This window comes from Lepeophtheirus salmonis, chromosome 14 (assembly GCF_016086655.4).
Source record: "Lepeophtheirus salmonis chromosome 14, UVic_Lsal_1.4, whole genome shotgun sequence".
Classification (NCBI taxonomy): Eukaryota; Metazoa; Arthropoda; class Copepoda; order Siphonostomatoida; family Caligidae; genus Lepeophtheirus; species Lepeophtheirus salmonis.
This window is the reverse complement of record NC_052144.2, coordinates 22,998,420-23,020,850: the sequence shown is the minus strand read 5'-3', so window position 1 is coordinate 23,020,850 and position 22,431 is coordinate 22,998,420. Positions and strand designations below refer to the sequence as shown.

Sequence of the window (22,431 nt, the reverse complement as noted above, 5' to 3'; positions counted from 1 at the left end):
AAAAAAAGAAATTTTTACTTTTTAGTAGAAAATTTAATTCAATTTTTCAAATTTTTTTTCAAATAAATTCAATTTTCTGTCAATGACTATGAATTTTTGAAATTTATCTCCAATTATTTTCTATATATGATTTTTTTTTTAAATTTTATATTAGAAATTGAAAAATTCTGAATTTTTTTTGTAAAAACTGTGGAGTTTGTTTTTTTTGCAAACAATTTCATTTCTTGTGAATAGTTGTGGATTTTGAAAAAAATTCAAAAATTTAATATTTGAAATTTTTTTCCAAAAATTTTAATTTTTCTTCAAAACAAAAAATCAAAAAACCAAGTCCAACCCACCACCATAAAAAATATATATAAACCTGCGGATACCCTAAAAATGATATCTTGCGTTGTACGAGGCTATATGTAAATCTAGACATAACTTATTTTTCCATGGACTCGGAGCATTTGCATTGGAACAAGAAAAACTAGGTACATGATGATTCGGACTTGATCTGAACACTGAAAAGGTGGACTCAAATATAGCTCTGAGTATTGGATCTTTATTCTGTTCTTTAATTATATTTAATGTTTACTATTTAAAATGAGTAATTAATAATTATTTATAATGAAGATGCAAAATAGCTGATGATGATTATGAATATAGGTGATGCGAGTATAGTATTATTTCTTAATATTTAGACGGAATCACCCAATTTTCAATTATGGGACATATGTTATACCACTAAACACATTGATTAATTGATTTTTTTGTACGAGTAGAGGATACTTTAATTGTTCTGTGGTTTCTTTCGACAATTTCATTTCCTGACGGTCTATAGACGGATCTGAACTTAAGACTTATGTTACATCTGTCGAGGGTTGATATAAACTTTTGGGATATAAATGTCCTACCATTATTAGTAAGGATTTCTCTTGGTGGTCCCATTTGACTACACATGTATCCAATCTTCTGGCAGACCTCATCTTCCGTCTCACTGTTAAGATCTCTTCATACTACAAACCTACTAGGACCACAGTCTAATATAGTACGAACTTTTCCTTACCAACATGGGTGACGTCAATAGCTAATCTAATTTCACAGACAATGAGCTCCACCACACCTTTTCGATGTTGGGTTGATAGAATTACGTTTGCGGCAATCTTTTACTGTCTTCCCTACCAACATTTTCGGTACTTCGTCCAGTGATTGCTTCGCGAAATGGAATGTGGTGCCTATCCTATGATGGTGCATCGTATGACCTCTCTTCACCAATTCCTCCAACTCCTTCTCATCACTCCCACAAATCACTATCCATGTTTTTGGGACTCACGTCATTGCGTCGGCTAAGTTTTTTTCAGACCTGACACACTTCATAACTCAAACTATTCCATATGCAACCAGGAGCTCTCTATGTAGTGCAACTCTTCTTTTGACAAGTATTTCTGATATTCCAAACACTCTTAGTTTCTTTACTCCCCTTTTTAATGTCGTAAGGCATGAGTATACAGAAGCAGACTCAGTCTAAATGGATATTCTTTCCAACCCCACTTCATTACCATATGAAGTTTATTTTTGTCGGTTCTACTAAATTAGATTTATAAACATCTTTAAAGTATTACCAAAAATGTTCTTAGGTTAGATCATGGTGTTTCATTTCAGCTTATTTCACGCTAATATTTTTTTAAAAGTCATAATTTAAGTATGAAATCAGGTATAGGATGCGCGGGAGAATGGCTGAAATAGAAGTATTCATTCAGTAGATAAACGGATATTGTCACTGTTATGGTTTTTTAAAAGTTTCATTCTATTTTTTAACATAAATTACATCTTCATTAATTTAATTTTTTAGTCAATAATGCTTGAAGAATACTTTACTACTCTTTCGTACGAAATGCAAGAATCAGTCTTTTAAGAGATATAAATATATCTCTAACTTATCAGAGTCATCCAAATAAATAATGATTTAAGAATATCCTCTATTGTGTTACATTAGAAAAGGCAATATGGTCGTTTCATATTTTTACAGGGCTATAGTTAAAACACTTATCAATCATCTACAGATATAATTGAAAAATACTTATTGATAATTATTGATAGTATCATATAATCTATAAACTTGATATGTGCATGAGGACTCTAATTTTCTTTCTGTTTTATTTTGAACAATATACCTATGTTTTTATACTGTTCATAATAAATTATATATATTCCGTGAATCAAGAATCACTATTTTACGACAATCTTTTTGGAAATAGATAATAGTGATAAATAAATTTTATTTGGGCTGAGGATTTTAGGAAAAAATGGCAACGGAAAAAATGTAAAGGAAAAAAGGGCAGTGATAAAAATCATAAAAGTTACACCTATCAATTTGTGATAAAAGAGATATGTTTACTGATTATCAGATCATGAATATGACATCTTAGTTATTATTTTAATGTTGAAACAAATCAAACATAAGTCACACAAACAATTGGATAAATGGAGTGACACATTTTTAATTTAGATGTGCTTTTCATATGCTCAGATCCATCTTCATTCATTAAAAACAGAAATACTTCCATGTTATCTAAGAATTAGAATTAAAAAAAAAAAGGATCCGAGAGACTTATTCCTCAACAACAGATACTCGAATTCCAATATCCACGGGAATTATGGGAGATTGAAACTTTATCCGAAGAAGAAAAACAAACCAACCTAAGCTTCAAAAGAGTAGAGTCGACTCCTTCCTTGGGCGGGGAATCTTATCAATCTATATATAACAATTGAATTGATTCAAAAATTAAAACTATAAAGGAATCCATTCACGGAGAGCTTGGAATTTAAATATTTCAAATATAGGATTATTTATTAAGATATTAAAATCGTATACAATAAAATAATTTCATTGTTTGTTTGTACAGCCCGATAAAATGTTGGACCACTCAAGAAATAAAAATCGAAAAAAATCTTAAAAGATGTACATTTTTTAAATAGGGCATTTTTTAAATAAAATATGGAATAAATTTCTATGATATTCTTTATCACTATGAATGATTAATAACTTATAAAGGTCCAAAGAAAAAAGAGTCGTTTTTCATCATTTTTCACAAAAAAAAAAAAAAATATATATAGAGTTCAAATAGAGTTGATCAATAAAACCACTTTATTTATAAAAATAATTTGACATGACTTGAACTTAAATTTTATTTATTTTTATTGCTAAATTTCAAAAAAAATCTTCCCTTGTTTTAGACTTCAAATCAGATATTGTGACAAGCACTTGACAGGAATTGAGATAATAATTTTATACGCAGCCACATAGTTTTTGTATATGTTAAATAAGAATATCACACAAGACCCTTATTATTTATTAAAAACGTATGAGATCGAGTGTTGAACTCGCATATTTGGTAAAACAATTCGCCAATTGATTTTTCGTTTGGACCCAAACAACTTTCTTTATTTCCGATCTTTCCATGAACTCCTTTAGCATTGCAATCTCAATCTTTAATCTCTTGTCCTCTACTTGCTTCGTTGCTTGAATGCATTCTTTTAAGGATCTGCAATCTGTTTTTAAAATCACTTCTAATAAAAATCCACAAATTTCATACACTAGATTATTGATGTAGAAACACAGTTCAGCTCCTTCCAATATTGCCAGGGTTTCAGCTGCCAAGGTTGACTTCATCACTCTTTTTATTCTTTTAGATACCCATGCAATTGGACATACCTTTGTGTTTTTGTCTTTTATCATAACGAAAATTCCCATCGGTACAACATGTTATTTTACACGTTTTCAAATCTTCCAACCTTGGTAAAGTTATTCTGACATTACTTGTTGTGACTTTCCGGACCATTTTGTTTGCTTCAATAATATTTTCATCGTCATCTTTGATGCTCCCATATTGACTCCAAAAGAAATATCCGATCGAGTTTGGGTTGCAACCCAGTTAAGCTGGCCAATGATAGATATGTTTCTTTGATTTCATCTTCTCTCAAAAGTTGCCATTTTTCTTTTCTTCTTTTGTCACTCAAGCTGATGGCATTCAGAGACGTATTATAGTGATATTGATCCATTTGAATAGTTCCATCCTTTTGGCTTCTGACATTGACTCCAAGATATTTGAAATTTCCAATCTCTTCCACTTTTGTTTGAAATTATTTTCGAATCATCCCAATTTTTTCTTTAAATACGTTAAATTTAGATCCAACCAACAGGAATATAGATAATTCCATTGAGTTTTCCATCTTCTTTTCAATAAAAAATACAACACATAGCCATGCCAATTTCCAACAAGAAACTTTTAAAACGATTATAGCAAGCTCTTGCTGCATCAACCAGACCATATACTACTTTGTCGAGTTTCCATAATTTTCCTATATAATAATCCTTAGGTGGTTTCAAAAAGGCAACTCTTGGTATTGGACCTCCTTGCAAAAAAGCAGTTTTTATATCCATGGAGTTCCAAATCCAACCATTTGAGTTCATCAACATCATTTCCATTCTTAGTCCTTCTTTGCTACAGGTAGGTGAATCTGTTCGGATTTCATTGTCATGTTCTTCAAATCCTCTTGCTACCAGACTTGATTTTATGATTGGCGTGTCTTTTACTATTTTTTCTGTCACCACACATCTTGTTGAAAAAGTTATTTGACCATGATTTTCCTCTTCTTCAAACACTTTGTTTTCTTTCCAATTGTTAATTTCATTTCTTTTTGCATTCTATAATTCTCCAGAGTTAATATTAAACAATACTTCATGATCATCTTCTACCACCTTCAACTCCTTTCAGGTATATATATCAACACAATATTCTTCACCAGTACCATTGTTTCAGATATTATAGAACCTCTTATATCTTCCATTGGCTTTGCCAGCTCTGCCAATAAATTTCCCTTGGAACCACTTGCCAGAATTGGGATCAATGGCTTCAAAATTTCCTCCAACCTTTGGACAGTTTTGATTCTTTTCAAGAACAACTTTTTCTTCATTACGTGGACGACCTCTTCTTTTTTTAACCTGTACATTAGGATTTTCAACCATGCTTACTGGAAACATCTTTTTCATTGCTATTTTTGAGGTTTTCATCTTCAATACGAGTTTCCACAACATTTTTTTGTCTTCCACCATAATGATAATCTTCATCATCATCCGGGCTTCTTCAACGTTTGTTTGTATTTGACCATAACCATGATCAATACGATTAACACGGGCTTCAACATTTGTTTTAATCATTAGAACATCTTCTTTCTTTTTTCGCATCTTCACATCTTTTTGCAGCATACAAACATGACATCTTATTCAGTAACCACCATGACGTACTAAATACACTTTACCATCTTTTCCAATAATTTTACCCGGATCTTTCCATTTCGAGTCGTCATTTCGTTTGTAAAATACCATATCAACAATATTAAAATCTTTTATTGCTCCATCTCTGATAATATGCGAAATACCCTTTGAATTTTTACATTTGATTCATTTTTCATTTATTCACATCTAGCTGAATATAATACATTCAAATTTCTTCTCACTGTTTTTAATTGAGTTGTTGGTTCCATTGCAGGTAGCATATTAACATTCAATGATAGATAATTCGGGTTAAAACCAAAAACTAACTGCTTAAAAAATCCTCCAAAATTCTGTAAAGAATTCCTTCCTGCTACAGCCCAATCAAGTGCCCAAAAATGCAATTTGTCCTCTTAACATAGACCATTCCAAAATGGAGAATATGCAGCTGTGTTCATTATTCTAATGTTGCATTTCTCTCCCAGTTCAATCATCTCATTATTGCTAAATTCAAGGGCCATTATCCATAAGGAACTTCTTAGGTGCCCCTAATTTTGATATTCATATTCTGAAAATGCCTTGAATGATGGTGGCTGGTATCTTGTTACTGATAGTACATGCAGCACAACATCTTGTAGCTGCATCGACCATTACCATCAAATAACAGTTTTTCTTCCAGTACTTGAGATCCATAGATACAACACCATTAAAGATTTTGGCCATCGGTAAAGCAACAACTGCTCTTGGTTCTGGTTTCATCGTTTTCATGCATATCTCATATTTATTGGTTATGTGAATTAATTCTCGTTATAACTTTTTACAATATAGAATTTAAACTTCTTGATAAATTCGACTAATCTCCTAGACGGTGGGTGACCAAATTGTCTGTGTAGCTTTATACCCCTTTTTCTAAAATTCTTGTCCATTTTTCCGTCTTTCAGTTTGGTAACCATTGCCAATTTTAGATCTTTATACGCCCATCCATCGTGATCTAGTCATCTGTTGCTTATGTTGATAGTATAGTGCTCTGATGGTGAATTATCAAGCTTGATCTTCGTACCTCAAAAATAAAGTATCATTTGAAAAATTGAGTACCATTTCCACCTTCCGCATTGATTCTTTGTTCCACAATAACGATATATCCTTATTTATAACATCAGTAGTTATATAAGCATGTGTTACCCAAATTTGATACGGCAGCTTGATCTTCATGTTTGACTTTATCTTCTCATGATAACCAAAAGTATAAATTGATTATCGAGAACTTTTCTATCTTTATACGATCATATTTTCAATGTAGTCGTCAAACCATTCTTGGCCACAAACAGTAGATGCTTTTGATTACGATCTAAATTGCATGCTATAAGAATCATAAACGCATGTACAGGATCTGGAAGATAGATCCTCTCTTCAATTAATTTATAATTGACAGTTTCAAATTGACTGATAAAATCTTTTTCTTAGAGCATAAATTTCTTAGAATGCCAGGTACTAACATATGCCTTCTTCAAGTAAAAATACCTTGTCATGTTTGGCGAATATATTTTCAACACCATTTGTCCCAGTCTATTTCTTCATTTTTTAATTCCGTAGTAGCTTCTCTTGCCTTCCCAGTTAGACACAAATAAATTCCAATTGCCAGTTTCTTCTTATCTATGTTGGTGAATTTTCGCCATAATCTTATGTCCTTCTTCCACATCTTATATACCCGTACATTGATATTCAATATAGGAATCGTTTTATCAAACATTTTCTTCTCCTTTCCCGATAATACGTCGTGATTCTTGATTCAAAGGTTAATGATGAATATGATCACGGATAAAGAATAGGTTGGCTACTAATAATGACTAAGATATATTTGCTAATAATAAATATGTAACAACATTGACTATTTCAACCTACTGGCCAAAACACCAAGACTCGAGAAGTGTACACAGTACATACACATAATGACAGATTTACTTTTTATGTTTCCATACAAATGTCATTGTATCATCTAGAAAAATAATCATAGAAATTCGTTCAAAGAGCCAATTAGTCACTTGTTATGGTTCTCATAGCTTGGCTAGATACATTGGAAGTATGAATTCATAGTCCTAGATCAACGAGAATTCGAGTCCATTAGGTAACTACGTAAAGCAGCCTGTTTCGTTCTCTTTGGACAAGAAAGAAGATCTATGAAGAGACGAAGACTATTGTTCCAATGCAATGTCAGATTGTTCCAACTGTACTCAGCTTTACAGTTTTCCTCGTACTCTCCAACGACTCGACCTTTGACTATCTGTCCGAATCCTTTCAGTGGTTTGTCGAGCCACAACCAACCACCTCTTCTTCTGACACATCCTGGAAGTGGAAATCGCTACTCTAACCTAGTATTATAAAAATGATTGTTCGTCAATGCATGTCTTGTCGAATATGAATAATCCATCATGTCTAATGATATTATAATCGATAACGGAGAATTAAGTGATTAACACTTATTTCATTGGAACCACTGTCGTGTTTGTTTATTATTTTTATTTTTTATCGTATTCTTTATATATTATTGGTGATAGTTATTATACCAGTTTAAAAGAATTTTACATTTTCCTTTTTTTTCTCCTACCATTTTTCCCGCTGCTATTTTTCCTTGACATAATTTCCGTTGTCATTTTTCCCCTTGATATTTTTCCCTGACACCGGGCTAAGACATACCATAAAAAAATGATTTTATTCTTCTGTATACCTTGAGGAAAGGAACTTTGATAAAAGATGATGTTGTCCGGGACAAGTTAATAAATTATTGCCCATCCGAGATATCTCCGGTTCTAGCATCACGTAGAGAAGATTCGTTCGATATCTTAGAAAAGATTGGACAACCAATTGGACGATTTGCTTAAGTTCCTTGGAATTTCATAGTCACCGATGTTCAATATCTCCTCCTAGGTATATACTCTCTGACTTTGAAATTGGCTGTGAAATAATAATTATAGTTGGTATATATTATCAAGTGATATTCCAACTTTAAATCTGTAACTTTGAAGATATCCTTATCTTATTAAATTATCAAAGCTCGACAACTCTACAGATCAATTGAGCTACTAAACATAATGATTATGTGGCCTGTGATCCTCATTCTTTCAATTATCAGGCCCGTTCTAAAAGAAGTTTGGTGAGCTCTGGTCTATTTTGTTTACCCTTTTCTTTCTAATTTCTCAAAACGGTATAAATTCAACTTAAAAATATATAACTAAGAAGAAGTGGTATTCCCTATAATCTATATTATTATCGAAGACAAAAAAGTATCATGGCACAAGCGTAAAACTACAAGGCGAACACGTCACAAGACGAAAGCATCACAAGGCGAAAACGTCTCAAGACGTCACAAGTGTCACAAGGCGGACAGGATCTAGGCAAACATGTTTATCTTAGAATCCAATAGTCTATAGGTATTTTTGGGTTGCTAATATGTTTCGAATAATGTTTACAGAGTTTCAAAATGAAATAATCGTCAACTAAAGGCAAAAGTAACTTTTTTTTTTAAATAAATAAAATTGTATCCTTGTTAAATAATTTGAAAAAAAATCGGTTTTATTTGTTTATTGTCTGATCCTCATCCTATAACAAACGGAGATAGTATGCTTTTTTTTGCTGGATAAAGACAACAGTTCTCTAAATTTATCAATCTCTTCAAATATTTGATAAATTAGAATATACGTTGCATAATCAATACACAACTAAAATGAAGGTAAATTTAAACATATATGTCAGTTTGATAAAATTGTAACTCTTTATCATTTAGGAAACTTACTTGAATCAAAACTTGAACAGTTTATAACAATTCTAAATACCATTGAAAATGAAGAAGATAATTTTCGAAGACAAAATTAATTTTATAGATGAACATTAAAACCAAAACAAGGGATAAGGTACTCAGTGAATTTTTTAGAAACGTGTATGCCTTGGAAAAACTGTAGTCTTTATCTATATAGAAGTATATGGTAACTGATTTTGTATAAAAAATATTCATGCTTGAGTAAATTGTCTGGAGCTTTAAATTTAATTACAGGGATATCCTTTTCTACATGCACATGTCTCAAGTCATACTTAGAGTCACTTCCTTCCGAACATCGAAAAGTAACAATAATTTGTGATGAAATAATTGTTCTTTTAGACGCATCGAGTTTATTGATGGAAAGTTTTATGGAGCAGAAATTGATTACACTCCTACTAGGGACGATCATTATTATAAAGAATACGTTGTCCAAGCTGCATTTAAATTTTTCAATTTCTGTGGAAATAATGTATTAAACGAAGGTACATCATCATGCATATCATATTGTAAGAGAAAGATCATTATTTAAATTAAATTGATAATCTTAAATATATTATTGGTTATATTTCAATAAAGTATTAGTCTTAAGATACTTGAGTTGAATTAAATCATTACATAACAATGCATACTATCAAATTTTTCAACTACATTTAATCCTAAAAGTTGTTTGCTTCAAACAATACTTGTAAAATGCATTTATTTCTCCTTATCCCTTCAAACGCTCACTACTGTATATGTTAAGGGTGGAATGAAATTCAAGGAATATTTACAATTAATTATTCCTTATCACTAGATATAATTATGATCCATTTTATCACTATTATTTGTTCTTTAATACCGGGAGTAACATAGCAACACGATCTTTTGTTAGATTTAATTCCACACATTTACCAAGAGATATCGATTTAGTATCGTATATTTGAGGAAGAATGCTTATGATAATTGTTAGTCATTTTAATAAATGACAGCCAATCGAAATTCCTAAGTAAATACAATACATATGGATTGACTATATGGGGTCTTGGATTGAATGATATAATTAATGATGACAAAGCTATAAAGAATTAAACCAAAATGAGGCTTCCATTTCCTTTCACTAATGGATGTGAGTACAATAAGACAGTTTTCTTCGTTATTCGCTGTAGTCTACGGGAGAGTGATTCTCTTGAGAAACTCAGACTAAGTTTCATATGTTTCACTACGACGTCAAATATCCTCAATGGGTTTGAATATTATGAAGACCTTGTCAAATTGTAGAATCCAAGTAAAGTTTACTCAATGTTTCCCAGCGAGGTTGTTCCTTTTCTTTTAAAAATTGGTAAAACGATGTAAAATAAAGGTAAGATACCCAGTTCACTGACAACGGGATAGTTATAATTCCAAAGAAAGGAGACGGTTCCAATTTTAGCCACTGGAGAACCATTACCATACTCAACGATTCATACAGAACCTTGTCTGGGGTTATGCCTAAACAAGTGGAGGAAATTCTCAATAAAAGGATTAGGATTCAACATAAATGTTTTTTAAGGAAGAGGAAAATATATGATGTCTATCGAAATATTCGTGCTTGCATTGACTCGGTTGCAGAAAGGCAAACATTTGGAGCTGTATTTGCGATCGACTTCTCTAAAGCATTCGTTTCTATTACACACGAACAAATATTAAGAGCTGTTAAAAAGCTCTTATCTAGGAAGTTTTTTAATCCAGTATGAGCATTATTATATTATGGAACATCAACTATATCAATTAATGGAGTGGAAAGTGAACCAATTACACTAAAGAGAAGTTGCAGGCAGGGGTGTCCTTCAGCCCCACTACTTTTCGTTGCTACAGTCGAGGACCTGGTCGGAGGTGTTTTAAGAAAATTTGGTGGATTTGGTATAAAGCTAGGAGGATCGAATAAGTTGGTAGATCTCTACGCTGACGAGGTCACTTTAACAATAGAGGGTAATTCTGAGCCAAAACTGAGAAAAGAATTGAAGTTTTACTAAATTTTTGCGAAAATTTAGAGAAGGTGTCTGGCCTTTCTATCAACAGAAAAAAAAAAAAACTCCCATCCTACCCATTGGACTGTGGAACCCTTATCAAGGTCGAAGAGTTGCCTCCCGTGAAATAAAAAGGAAGATTGAGATCTTGGGTATCGTTTGGAATAGAGAGAGTGAAGATGAAAAATTGGAAGGACATTTGCTCAGTTACTCCAAGATTATGTATATGGAGATCCTTCAATCTTCAGAAGCAAATAGATCAGTACAGCTCATTCGTGGTACCTAGAGTTCTATACAAAGCCATCTTGCCTTTTTATAGGGGAGAGAGCAGTTATTGAAGAAGAAAAATGGTTCAGTACTATTTCATAGAAGTTACATTCCTGTGATTAAAAGAGCGAAAAGTTAACTTGGAGGTGGCATTACATGTCTTTCCATTGGCACTCCTAAAACTTATGTTGGAATTTTAATAGATCTAACAAGACACTCTGAAACTCAATGGAGCAGAACTGGGACGCATAATGAGATCGATTGGAGGATCATGTTTGGTTTGGAATTGACGAACGATACAAATTCCAGGATATCCCAAGTTTGGAGTGCAAGGCAAAGAATCCTTTGGGATTTCGTTCCAGTTTATGTGAGCCATACCCGATTGATGTGATTAAAAGAAATCTTGGAAAAAAGTTTTTCATTCGAATTTACCAACCTCAAAAGATTTAGAAGATAGTTCCATCAGGAAAAAAGTTTTTACCTTAGACGATTTGGAATAACCTGTACCTTTTCTTGATGGTAGATTCAGATACCCTCCATTAAGATCTCTGAAAGAGCATAAGTGCACAAAGCCGTGGCATCTGAAAATGTCCAGGCCCTACAACAGTTTCGCAGTTGATAGGATATGCAAAAATTACTTAGCCTACTTAGTCACCCTCAAAATTGGAAAAAAAGGATAACTGCCATCTTAATTTCGGGAAACCCTGGCTTAAGAAATATTATAGTTATCATATTATAGGGCCCAGACAAGATTAATAGCGGACCTAGCTCTATAATCCACGTACTCCCCTCTCTTGTATTTACACTGCTTGGTGCCTAAAAACCCTATTCTAGATCCATAAGAAGCCCTTAGCTATTTGGAACTCAGATACACTGTATCACCTGACAACGTAAAAAAATCATTGGAAAATACTGCAATTGCACAAACAAAAATTCAGAAAATTGACTACTTGATTAAAGCTCGTTTATTTTTTATTATATTTATATATTCTATATAAGAACATAAGCAGAAGAACCGAGACCGATAAGCAATATATTGCAGTCTTGGTTTGACTTTGTCAGTTCCGGTTCTAGAGGTTCAAGGACCGGAACTGTTAGAGCTGCAAGACTGCTAAATGTACAACCTTATACATATATAATAATAATAATATCTTGAAATTGGGCCCTTTTGCTCGTGGGCTCGGGTAATTTGCCTCTTCTGCCTCCAAGCTTATTCTGAAACTGTCTATTTAATAGGATAATGTTACTTCCCTATAGTTATGCCTTTCCCTAAGCATAGGGATTAGGGATGCCATCGAACATAAATGGAAGGGCGTCGAGGCTCCCCAAAAAAGGGTTCCCGGTAAAGTTATTGTGTTAAAAAGGCTGGGTAATATCGTTGCCTGGTAATATTCGGGAATAAAAACTTTTGAATGAAAAAATTACAACTCATATACTAAAACACACCCTGGCCCAAGGTAGGTTAAATTCTTGCTCAGCCGCTTGGAACATTAAGTATCCCTTGTAATATCCCATAATACACTCCGGTTCACTAGATAACTTGATACAAAAGTTCACATGTCAGTTCAAAATTCCTTATATCCTTTCAATATCGCACGAATAATGGAATAACATCTGTCGTGACTTGATCGATGAAAGATAGAATGAAAGGCGTGGAGGAGAATTACTATTACACATACTAATTCTTACTTACGTCTTTATTACATCATCATACTACCCTGCAGACGGTTTTATATGTGAATCAGTTCTTATGGGGATTCAGTTCTTTTAATGATTCAGTGCTTTTAGAGAATCAATTCTTCTTTTGTTAAGACAGTTGAGTTGGGGACTTTTTAGTCGTTCTTATGCAAATACATATTTTTGGTTTTTGTGCACGAATTAGAGTGCACTAAAAGTATCAAGCTAATGAACTACCGTACGATACTTGAATATATTCATATTTCATCATAACTTAACAAAGAAGTCAGAGTGAATACAAATATTTGATTGAGGTTGAGTGATATATGTATACATGGAAAACTTACTGTATATATGGAAAACTTACTGTATAAACCAACGAATCCCTCATGTAAATGAGTCGGTCTTAATATAATGATATTAAATTGATATATATATAATTTAAATTTATATTATGATAAATAGGTGTTGTTCATACTCTATAGGAGAATATGTTATATGTTTAAACATTAATTAATTTACCCATATAACATATTATCGTATAGCGTATGAACAACACCTATTTATCATAATATAATTTTAAATTATATCAATGAATTCTTAGATATCATTGATTATATATATCAAATGATCCTTCGGCAAAATTTCATTTGGCAACAAAATTTTCGACCAAAAGTCCGGTCACAGCTAAAAACAATTAAGAAAATACGATTTACTCGCCCACCTATTTAATAATTGGATGCACAACCTCTTGAATAAAAAGGAGAAAAAGAACAACTCATCTTTCAGCTGTTTTTTAAAGCATATATACTACTACACGTAGGTGGTTTTATGATCAAGTCAGATACAACATAAAATATCAGCTGACGGTTGACTCTTTTCTTTGCCTAATGATCCAGTATTCACTATCCAATTATTACAAAGGTCGGTGGATTTAATGCAACTCTAAAGCTTTAAATAGCTAGGGTAGAATGGAATTCCAAATGTATAACTACGGGTTTAACATAGTATGAAATTAATAAAGTAGACTTAGTTAATGTCTAGTTTTTATAAAGTCAGCGAGAAAGCCCTTAATTTGGAAATCAAGTAACTAAAAAAATTGATTTAGAAAACCTAGACAAGTCTCCCCTATTGGCGTGTGATGTTATGATGACGTCATAGGTTAATAAAATGTGTCACATGGAATAATCAAGAGTCAATGCAGCTCCAAAAAGGATACATTCGCATTCGTTTTTTTAAGTACTGATAATGATTTGTCTCCCTACTAATAATTCTGATTACAGTAGTCCCAACTACTGGGAATCCCGTTACTGTCAAGAGAAAGACGAAGATTACGAATGGCTTGGTAATTATGAGGCTTTTCGTGGAGTCCTTACACCCGGACTTAATCCTCTAGAAAACGCCATTCTAATATTGGGCTGTGGTAATAGTACCCTTGGGCCTGATATGGTGGAGTTTGATGGGTTCAGAGATGTTACTTCAATTGACATTGCTGGGAGTGTTATTCAAAGGCAGTCTGAAAAGTATAAGGGTATTTTTTATTAATGATTTCAATTTATGTACAGTATTTGATTTCTTTTCTCCACATTCCATTTATCATGTGCTATTTAATATCCTATTTACTTAAATCGTTTGATTACAAATTCTTTCATATTTGCAGATAATCCTTATTTGAAATGGAAAGTAATGGACATATCAAACCTCTCATCATTTGATGACGAATCCTTAGATGTCGTGATTGAAAAAGCGACCGTTGATGCTTTAATTGCATCTGAAAAATCCCCTTGGTGCTTGTCCAACGAAACACAGACTCTCATACATCGAACTTGTAAAGAAACGAGTCGAGTTTTGAAAAACGGTGGTCAGTTCCTTTCTATAACATTTTCGCAACCTCATTTTAGAGTTCCTCTCTACGGCAAGAATGAGTACAACTGGGGACTCAGTTACTATAAAATTCAAGGGAAAGAATCATCTTTGGATTATTATTTTTATCGAATGATTAAAGGGAAACACCTCCAGGAAGACGTAAGAGAAGATTCTTCATCTTCAATATCCATCTATTGTAAGCAAGGAACATCTGGTATTTCGAACTTAAAGATATCTGATGAAGAAGTGATAATGTCCAGTAGTGACGAGGAAGAGGGTTTTGTAGGGAAGTTTAATATGGATGATGATTGAAGACAATGAACAAATTGCATGAATACTAAATTCGATAGTTTCAATATGGTATTTAGTTTTAAACTATGAAAGTTTATTTTTTTAGATGTAATTATTAAGCTTTTGCTTCGTAGCATTACCGTATCTTTCAGAATCGTATGCTTTTGATTAAAAATAGTCAGTATTCCTAATTGGAGAGATCTTATTTAAATTGTCGTCTGAGCCTCCTCTCTTACTAAATTATCAGATACTATTTCTTATTTTACCTTAAGATAAATTTTTAATAATAATTGAATTCTTATTAAGTATCAAAGGGATTTGTGACTACTCCTATAGAATTTAAAATGTTTGTTTTTTCTAATAAAAATGTTCTGACTTACTAAAGGCATGTAATTATTATATCGTCAGAGCATATTTTAATTGGAATATGAGAAATTGATGGTATTATACTTTTAAATATTAATAGAATGTATTTTGCTTTACTTTTAGTTTAGATAATGCTACGTTTCTTTTTTTTTTAAATTATACTATATTCTACTATTAATTAAACTTGATGTTTGATAGCAAAAGATAACGATTGTAACTTATAAAACTAAGTTGAACTAGACTAATTACTATATGAGCATTACTTATTTGTATCTCTGTAAACGGGTAGACTCCCATTAAAACTAAAATTACAGATATATTTATTAAAAAATTAATAAATAATCAACTATAAATACTTAATATCTTACATAGTATTCATATAATTTATGTGTGTGTATATATGATGAACGTCCCCCTTAGAAAAACAATGATAAACACCCATTTATTTAAAAAACGGAGACAGATACAGACTTTAGACATAAAATAAAAGTTGTCCAGAATTAATTTAATTCTGATCAGACGAGATTCATGGGCTCTGGAGGGTAAATTTGATTTTTCGCTAATAAGTTGATTTTTTTCATTAAATAAGATCAATTCCCCGTGTCTCAAAGATTTTTTTAGATATGGGTTGATGATTCGAAAATGCTCCAAAAAATTAAAAATCCCTAAATCGAATTATTGTACTAACAGAACGTATATTAAATACTAATAAAAAAGGGAATTCGGAAGACGATGAGCTAGTTAATCATAGTATTTATTTTCAATCTTCATTATAATTATGGTTAAAGAAGGGGCATGGCAAGTTAGCAATGACAATGACACAGGGTCAAACATTGAAAAAATTACTTTATATTTACCAAAATCAGTATTTTCACTCAGTCAATTATATGTTGAATTTTCAAGAGTGTGTAAAGGGGTTTAGGTTTGATTATGTTTACATCAAATCAATAGAAACAACAAATTATTTGTATTCAATGAGGTTTTGTAATAGAAAGTTACCTATTATATAATAATAGTTTATAGTAAATCGTTTTAGTTTAGAATTTTAACATAAATAAGCTAAATTTAAATAAAATCTTTTTTAATTTTTCATTGGCTATCTTTAAGATAGCGTGTTCGTGATAGTGTTGCATTAATATTTTATGAGATAAAAATGTATTAAACTTTCACTTTGTTGGCATCACATTAATGTGAAAATAGTAAAATAAGGATGGAAAAAACAATCGTAAACTTATTCTTACAGACTTAAATTCGTTAACATTTATAAAGTATTGCAAATTGGGACGATTCCCTTAAAATATTAATCTGTTTAAGGCAATATCGCAGTTATTAGTATGCTAAAAAATTTAAATTTATTTTTTTCGACGTTCATTTTTAATGTTTTGTATATTTAAAAAAATCATTAAAGTACTAATAATCCATTATGGGACTAAGGAATACAATAGGATCTTATGAATTGATAGAAGCTAATCTATGCATCATTTTTGATGTATTAATAATTTCAAGAGACATAGCTTACGCACTATCTCAATCTTCCAATCGAATTTTATTCTCTACTTATTGCACAAAAATTATATTATTTAATAACAAGATTACAAAGACTAGTGATGGGAGAGTTTCAAAAAATATTTGAAAAATTTTGATAAAATAAAACATTGAGATAAGTTTGTTATTTTTCGAAAAAATTAATACTTTTCCCCTCAAAAATGCTTAAATATTTAGAAAAAAGAACATTGATAGATGTGAGTATACATTTTTAGTATCGCCGTCTGCGCACTTTTTCTCTATATATTCATTGTACTGGGAAATTAGGAAACTTAAATAGTCAAATAAAAACAAAATTAATTTAAAAATAATCTTTTGTTTAATATCTTTTTCGTCATTCAATTGTGTGCTTCATTTATAAATTTATCCAAAAACTACCTAAAATCATCAACAATGGTAATTTGGAAGATCTTTTAGGCCCATGAGACAGGGCCTGTTTTAATCCCTCAAAAAATGATAACATAAACATCAAAATTCAAGGAAGTATATTCTTTAGTACACTTGCGCACTTGCAGGTCGACCAATGTTACAGCACTACTAGTCAGTTTTACGAGTCGACCGGTACAGTACAATGATGATCATACACGTTTAGAAACGTTATATATATATATATATTATGAGACAGTATGAATTGCATTTACTTTACCAGAACTTATTTTACTAGAGTATAAATATCTGTACGTTTGTTGAATCTCAGTTTGTGTTCAATTTGTTTCTTCTCAGTTTTTGAGCATATTTTGATCATATTATTACGATATTTTATTAAATTATATGACTAAAGTAATCAATTCATGAATATCGATAAATATGTAAATAACAATTTTAGGAAAAATTGGCAACGGAAAAAATAGCAAGATAAAAAAAAAGAATAAGTGTTTCTAAATTGAAAAAATGGAAAGATTCCTTTAAACTGATGTTATATCTATCACCAATATAATAAGATAGAAAAATAAACAAACACGACAGTGGTTCCAATGGAAGGAGTGCTAATCACTTAATTCTACATTATTAATTACAATATGATTAGACATGATGGACTATTCATATTGGATAAGACTCTTGGATTGACGGACAAGCATTTGCAAAGAGCAGCGATTTCCACTTCGTTATGATCCAGGATGTGAACCACTGGGAGGATTCGGGCAGATAGTCAAAGGTCGAGTCGTTGGAGGGTGCGAGGAAAACTGTAAAGCTCAGTACAGTTGGATCAATCTAAAATCGCAATCGAACGATGGTCTTCGTCTCTTCATAAACCATCTTCCTTGCCTAAAGAGAACGAAACAGGCTGCATTACGTAGTTATCTAAAGGACTCGAATTCTCGAAGTGGTTTATCTAAGACTGTGAATTCATACTTCAAATGTATCAATCCAAGTATGAGAACCATAAAAAGTGACTTATAGGCTCTTTCAACGAATTTTTAAGTTTATTTTTCTAGTATGATACAATGACATTTGAATATGTAACTACGTTTGTAATAAATAATAATGGTCTTAAGTGATATTTATCAAAGAATATGAATATTATAACTCTATATATTCATTCATTTCAATTTAGAATGAGAATCCAGCTCCAACTTCATTAACTTGTAAGACAAATATTAATGTAAATTCCTTTGTCAATGGTTAATTCCATCAATCATTTTATTTATTGAATAAATGTAAATACATATTTTATGACGACAGAAATGGCTATAAAAAAATTTATTCGACACTCATGTAATTATCTAATTTGGTTAATTTAGGTATATAGTTAGAGTTAAATATTTTATTTTAAAATTTTGGCATTTGTGAAACTGTTGTGTCTATTTAACTCAGGTTAACCTTTCAATTACAGAGAAATACAATCTTTTTTATTTCTTTTGATCATGGTGGGTATTAGTCCACTTCTTTTGATCATAAATACAATAATATTTTTTGGAAGGCCCTTAAAAAGTTAATTTTATGAATAAAATATATATCATCAAATTAGTAATTTCAATCGTTATTTTCGGCTTATGGATGTTTAAGAAATGCGTAACTTTCAAGTAATTTAGATCTTATTCCATGAGTAAAAATGAATAAAAAAATCATAAAAGTTACATCTATCAATTTGTGATAAAATAAATATGGTTACTTATGATTATGACAGCATAAATATGATATATTAGTTATTATTTTAATGTTGAAACATATAAAACATAATAGACATAAACAATTGGATAAATTAAGTGACACATTTTTAATTTAGAAGATATTTTCATATGCTTAGATCGATCTTCATTAATTAAAGACAGAAATAAGAATTAGTACAAAAATAGTTTATCCTCAACAGGAGATGCTTGAATTTTCAATTTCTATGGGAATTATGGCAGATTGAAACTTTATCTGAAGAAGAAAATACAGCTAAGCCTCAAAAGAGAAGAGTCGACTTCTTCCTTGGGTGGGGAATTTTGTCCCATATGAATAGTCCATCATGTCTAATGATATTGTAATTAATAACGGAGAATTAAGTGATAACACTCCTTCCATTGGAACCACTGTCGTGTTTGTTTATTTTTCTATTCTCTTATTATATATTATATTGGTGATATATATTATTTCAGTTTAAAAGAATCTTGCCATTTTTCCATTTAGACACTTTCCTTTTTTTTTATCTTGTCATTTTTTCTGTTGCCATTTTTTCCTGACACCTTAAATAACATTAGTTGATTAAATCCATAAGTATCTACTGGTTCCAAAAAGAAGGACAAATATCTTTTTCCACGTGTATTTTTGTGTGTATGTTCTTTTATTTAATATTCATTGCATTGCCGCTGTAATCATCATCTTTGACTCTAAATTTAGTTGTAACGATAATTTTATTTCAAAGAGGTAAAATAGCTTATAACTTTATTCGGGATTTGTATAATTTTCATATTTATTAAATTATGCAGCCCACGGGCCACACGTAGCCCACCCCTGGCTTAGATTATTGGTTATTAAATGGAAAGGAATATAAATTCATTATGTTAGAAGACACTCATATTTATTCACTGAAATGGTCACAAAAAATAGAGGATTAGCAGATCTGTACATAAGGATTAATGTTTGTACATTGCCTCTAAAATGAGTATGGAGGTACTGTCTAGACTTCATGTATATCACCCAATTTTTGATTTGTGCGAACGTACAATGATGCCATGTGTCAATGCAATGCAAAATATAAAGTTACACTATGTAAAAAACGAAAACTGTAGACAAATGTTACAAAATGAATGATAAATATTACATCTGTACGAATATATGTACCTATAATGAATACTGTTGATATGCTCTTATTAGTTTCATTATGGGAAATATAGTTCTTAACTGGTCGGGGCAGTACATTCAGGTCGGGTTGTAGCCAAAAATATAGACAAGTGATTCGGGGCTTATTTTGTCCTCTCACAGGAGAAGCACCCCACCCAAAATTCCTGCATTAATGTCTTTATCAATAAAAAAAATAAAAAAATAATGACAGAACCCACCTGTCTGAAATTGCTAATACTATAGACAAACTAAATCCACGATAGGTATATGGGATATAAGTACATAGGAGCGTTTTGAAAAAATCAGCAAACTATAAAAAATCAATCAGAGGCCTTTCCAAAAAAAATTCAGCCAGTAAATAAAAAAGAGTTAACCCCAACTTGGTCTGACAATTAAAAATTAAGCCCGAGTGTTATGAGCCCAACTATTATATTGAAAAAAAGGAGCCCGACCCGAAAGTTGGGTCAGGATCGGGCTTCCCTTTTTTTTTTCTTCGCGCAAATTATGGCACCCACTAAATGAACGGCACACTTAGCATTTGCCTATATTGTCTATGCCATGGGTCGGCCCTGCTAGTAAATAACTCAGAAGTTACTCCGAAAAAAAATATGTCTGTTTCATTTCTTTTTTTAAGGGAGGGAGAATGTTAAAAATAAATTGGGGCTTGCCCTGAATATAAGTACTACCTCTAAACACTTTTTGAGGCTGCCCTAAAAAACTGCCTAGAGGTAGCAAAAAAAACAAAAAACTTTTTAATTAATTGGACACCATGTAATAAAAATTGAGAGCATCATTTTCGCAAGTATATTAGAGCCCATTTACATTTCATGACCCCTGGAATTGCATGTTTTGCTTATAGTAATCTACGATCTTGAGGCTCATTTTAATCTATTGAAAAACAAAAAGGACTGAGGTTCTGGAATAGTTTGCTCAGCCTGCACTCACTCACAACAGCTCTGAGGGAACAATTAGCACCTACAAAATTGTTCCCCTGCCATAGTAGTCCATCTTCATGCAAGACAATGCTCCATCACATGCCTCCAAATCAACTCAGAAATGGCGTTCTGAGCATTTTTTTTGGGGTCTGGATGAAAGAACAATGGCATGGTAAAAGTCCTAACTTGGATCCGATTGAAAATATGTAGACAATTATGAAGGAGAAGTCCAAGAGCCTGGCCACATGCTCATCCAAAGAGAAGCTCATGCAGTAAGTCAAAACTGTCGGGTAAACTCTGGACCCCGAAATCTTGGAGAATCTGGATGTAGGCATGTCTGGCAGAATCAGAGAAGTAATTAAGAATAAGGGATACATTATTTGGTAGATTTTTGTATTGTCTGTCCTTTTTTCCTATTAAATAAACGGTAGTTTCTCCAGCCACAATCTTTTTGTGTCACAACTTACATATAATAGAGTTAGTGCATGTGCCCTTCATGGTTGCCCACACTGTTGAAACTAGGAGAGTGAAATTTTGTAGGGGTGCCTCTTTTGAACCTGGTCAGGCTAAAACGGGGATGCAAGTTTTTTGGGGGGTCATGTAAGAGAGACTTATTCTATACCCAAAACACAAAAACTGTTTTTGGAGCTCAAGCAAGACAGGGGTTGAATTAAAAAGTTACTGTCGTCTCAAAAAACAACTATACTAATAAGGCCGTTTTTTGAATTTATTCAAACCTAAAAAAAGTTAGGGGCAAAAAAAAGAATCGGTGCAAATTGCAGTTTCGTTTTTTTCAGGTGCAAACAAATGAATTTCTAATGGAATATTGGATTCGTAGACAAAAAAAAGTTTGTAGATATTTGTCTGGAGATAAATATGAGCCATAAATTTTTTGTTTCAAGGAAATATTTGTCATTTTCTGAATAATTTTTCAATTTTCTTCATTTATTCACTTTTTTGCTGATTTTTTTTTTGTATCAAACGTCATTTTTTTTTTGAAGTTTTTATTCAAGAATTTTTGCAACAATTTCAAAAATGAATCAGTTATCGACGGTTATTTTTGTGACAACATTTATCCCCAGAACTTCATTGTTTTTGCAAGTACGAAAAAATCTAGATGGTTTTGTGTTCCTATTTGTAATTACGATAAAGGCTATTTAC

The 22,431-nt window shown here is 31.7% G+C and overlaps 2 protein-coding genes and 1 long non-coding RNA gene across 4 annotated transcripts; 1 reads left to right on the top strand and 2 right to left on the bottom strand.

Annotated features, from left to right (window-relative positions):
- Positions 1-3,337: 3,337 nt before the first annotated feature.
- On the bottom strand, positions 3,338-3,721 carry LOC139907248 (uncharacterized). Its single transcript, XM_071893525.1, has one exon. The coding sequence runs from the start codon at positions 3,719-3,721 to the stop codon at positions 3,338-3,340; it is 384 nt and encodes a 127-aa protein (XP_071749626.1).
- Positions 3,722-12,265: 8,544 nt separating this feature from the next.
- LOC139907261 (uncharacterized) lies at positions 12,266-13,211 on the bottom strand. The gene is made up of 2 exons (XR_011783725.1): positions 12,770-13,211; positions 12,266-12,705 (listed from the first exon to the last, which is right to left on the bottom strand). It is a non-coding gene; the product is annotated as an uncharacterized lncRNA (long non-coding RNA).
- A 953-nt stretch (positions 13,212-14,164) lies between these two features.
- Positions 14,165-18,754, top strand: LOC121129338 (EEF1A lysine methyltransferase 4). Of its 2 annotated transcripts, XM_040725051.2 has the most exons (3): positions 14,165-14,531; positions 14,661-15,226; positions 17,895-18,754. In XM_040725051.2, exons 1-2 carry the CDS (start codon positions 14,249-14,251, stop codon positions 15,176-15,178), a joined length of 801 nt encoding a protein of 266 aa, XP_040580985.1. In that variant the 5' UTR covers positions 14,165-14,248; the 3' UTR covers positions 15,179-15,226; positions 17,895-18,754. The 2 variants fall into 2 exon arrangements, with proteins under 2 accessions (XP_040580985.1, XP_040580984.1); XM_040725050.2 differs by lacking the exon at positions 17,895-18,754 and having other exon boundaries at positions 14,661-15,776.
- The last annotated feature ends 3,677 nt before the right edge of the window (positions 18,755-22,431 follow it).

Excerpts from the sequence above, each read along its gene's own strand:
- LOC139907248 (XM_071893525.1), bottom strand. The coding sequence starts at position 3,721 with ATGATAAAAGACAAAAACACAAAGGTATGTCCAATTGCATGGGTATCT.
- LOC121129338 (XM_040725051.2), top strand. The coding sequence starts at position 14,249 with ATGATTTGTCTCCCTACTAATAATTCTGATTACAGTAGTCCCAACTAC. Across the intron at positions 14,532-14,660 it reads GCAGTCTGAAAAGTATAAGG|ATAATCCTTATTTGAAATGG; the intron begins GTATTTTTTATT and ends TCATATTTGCAG.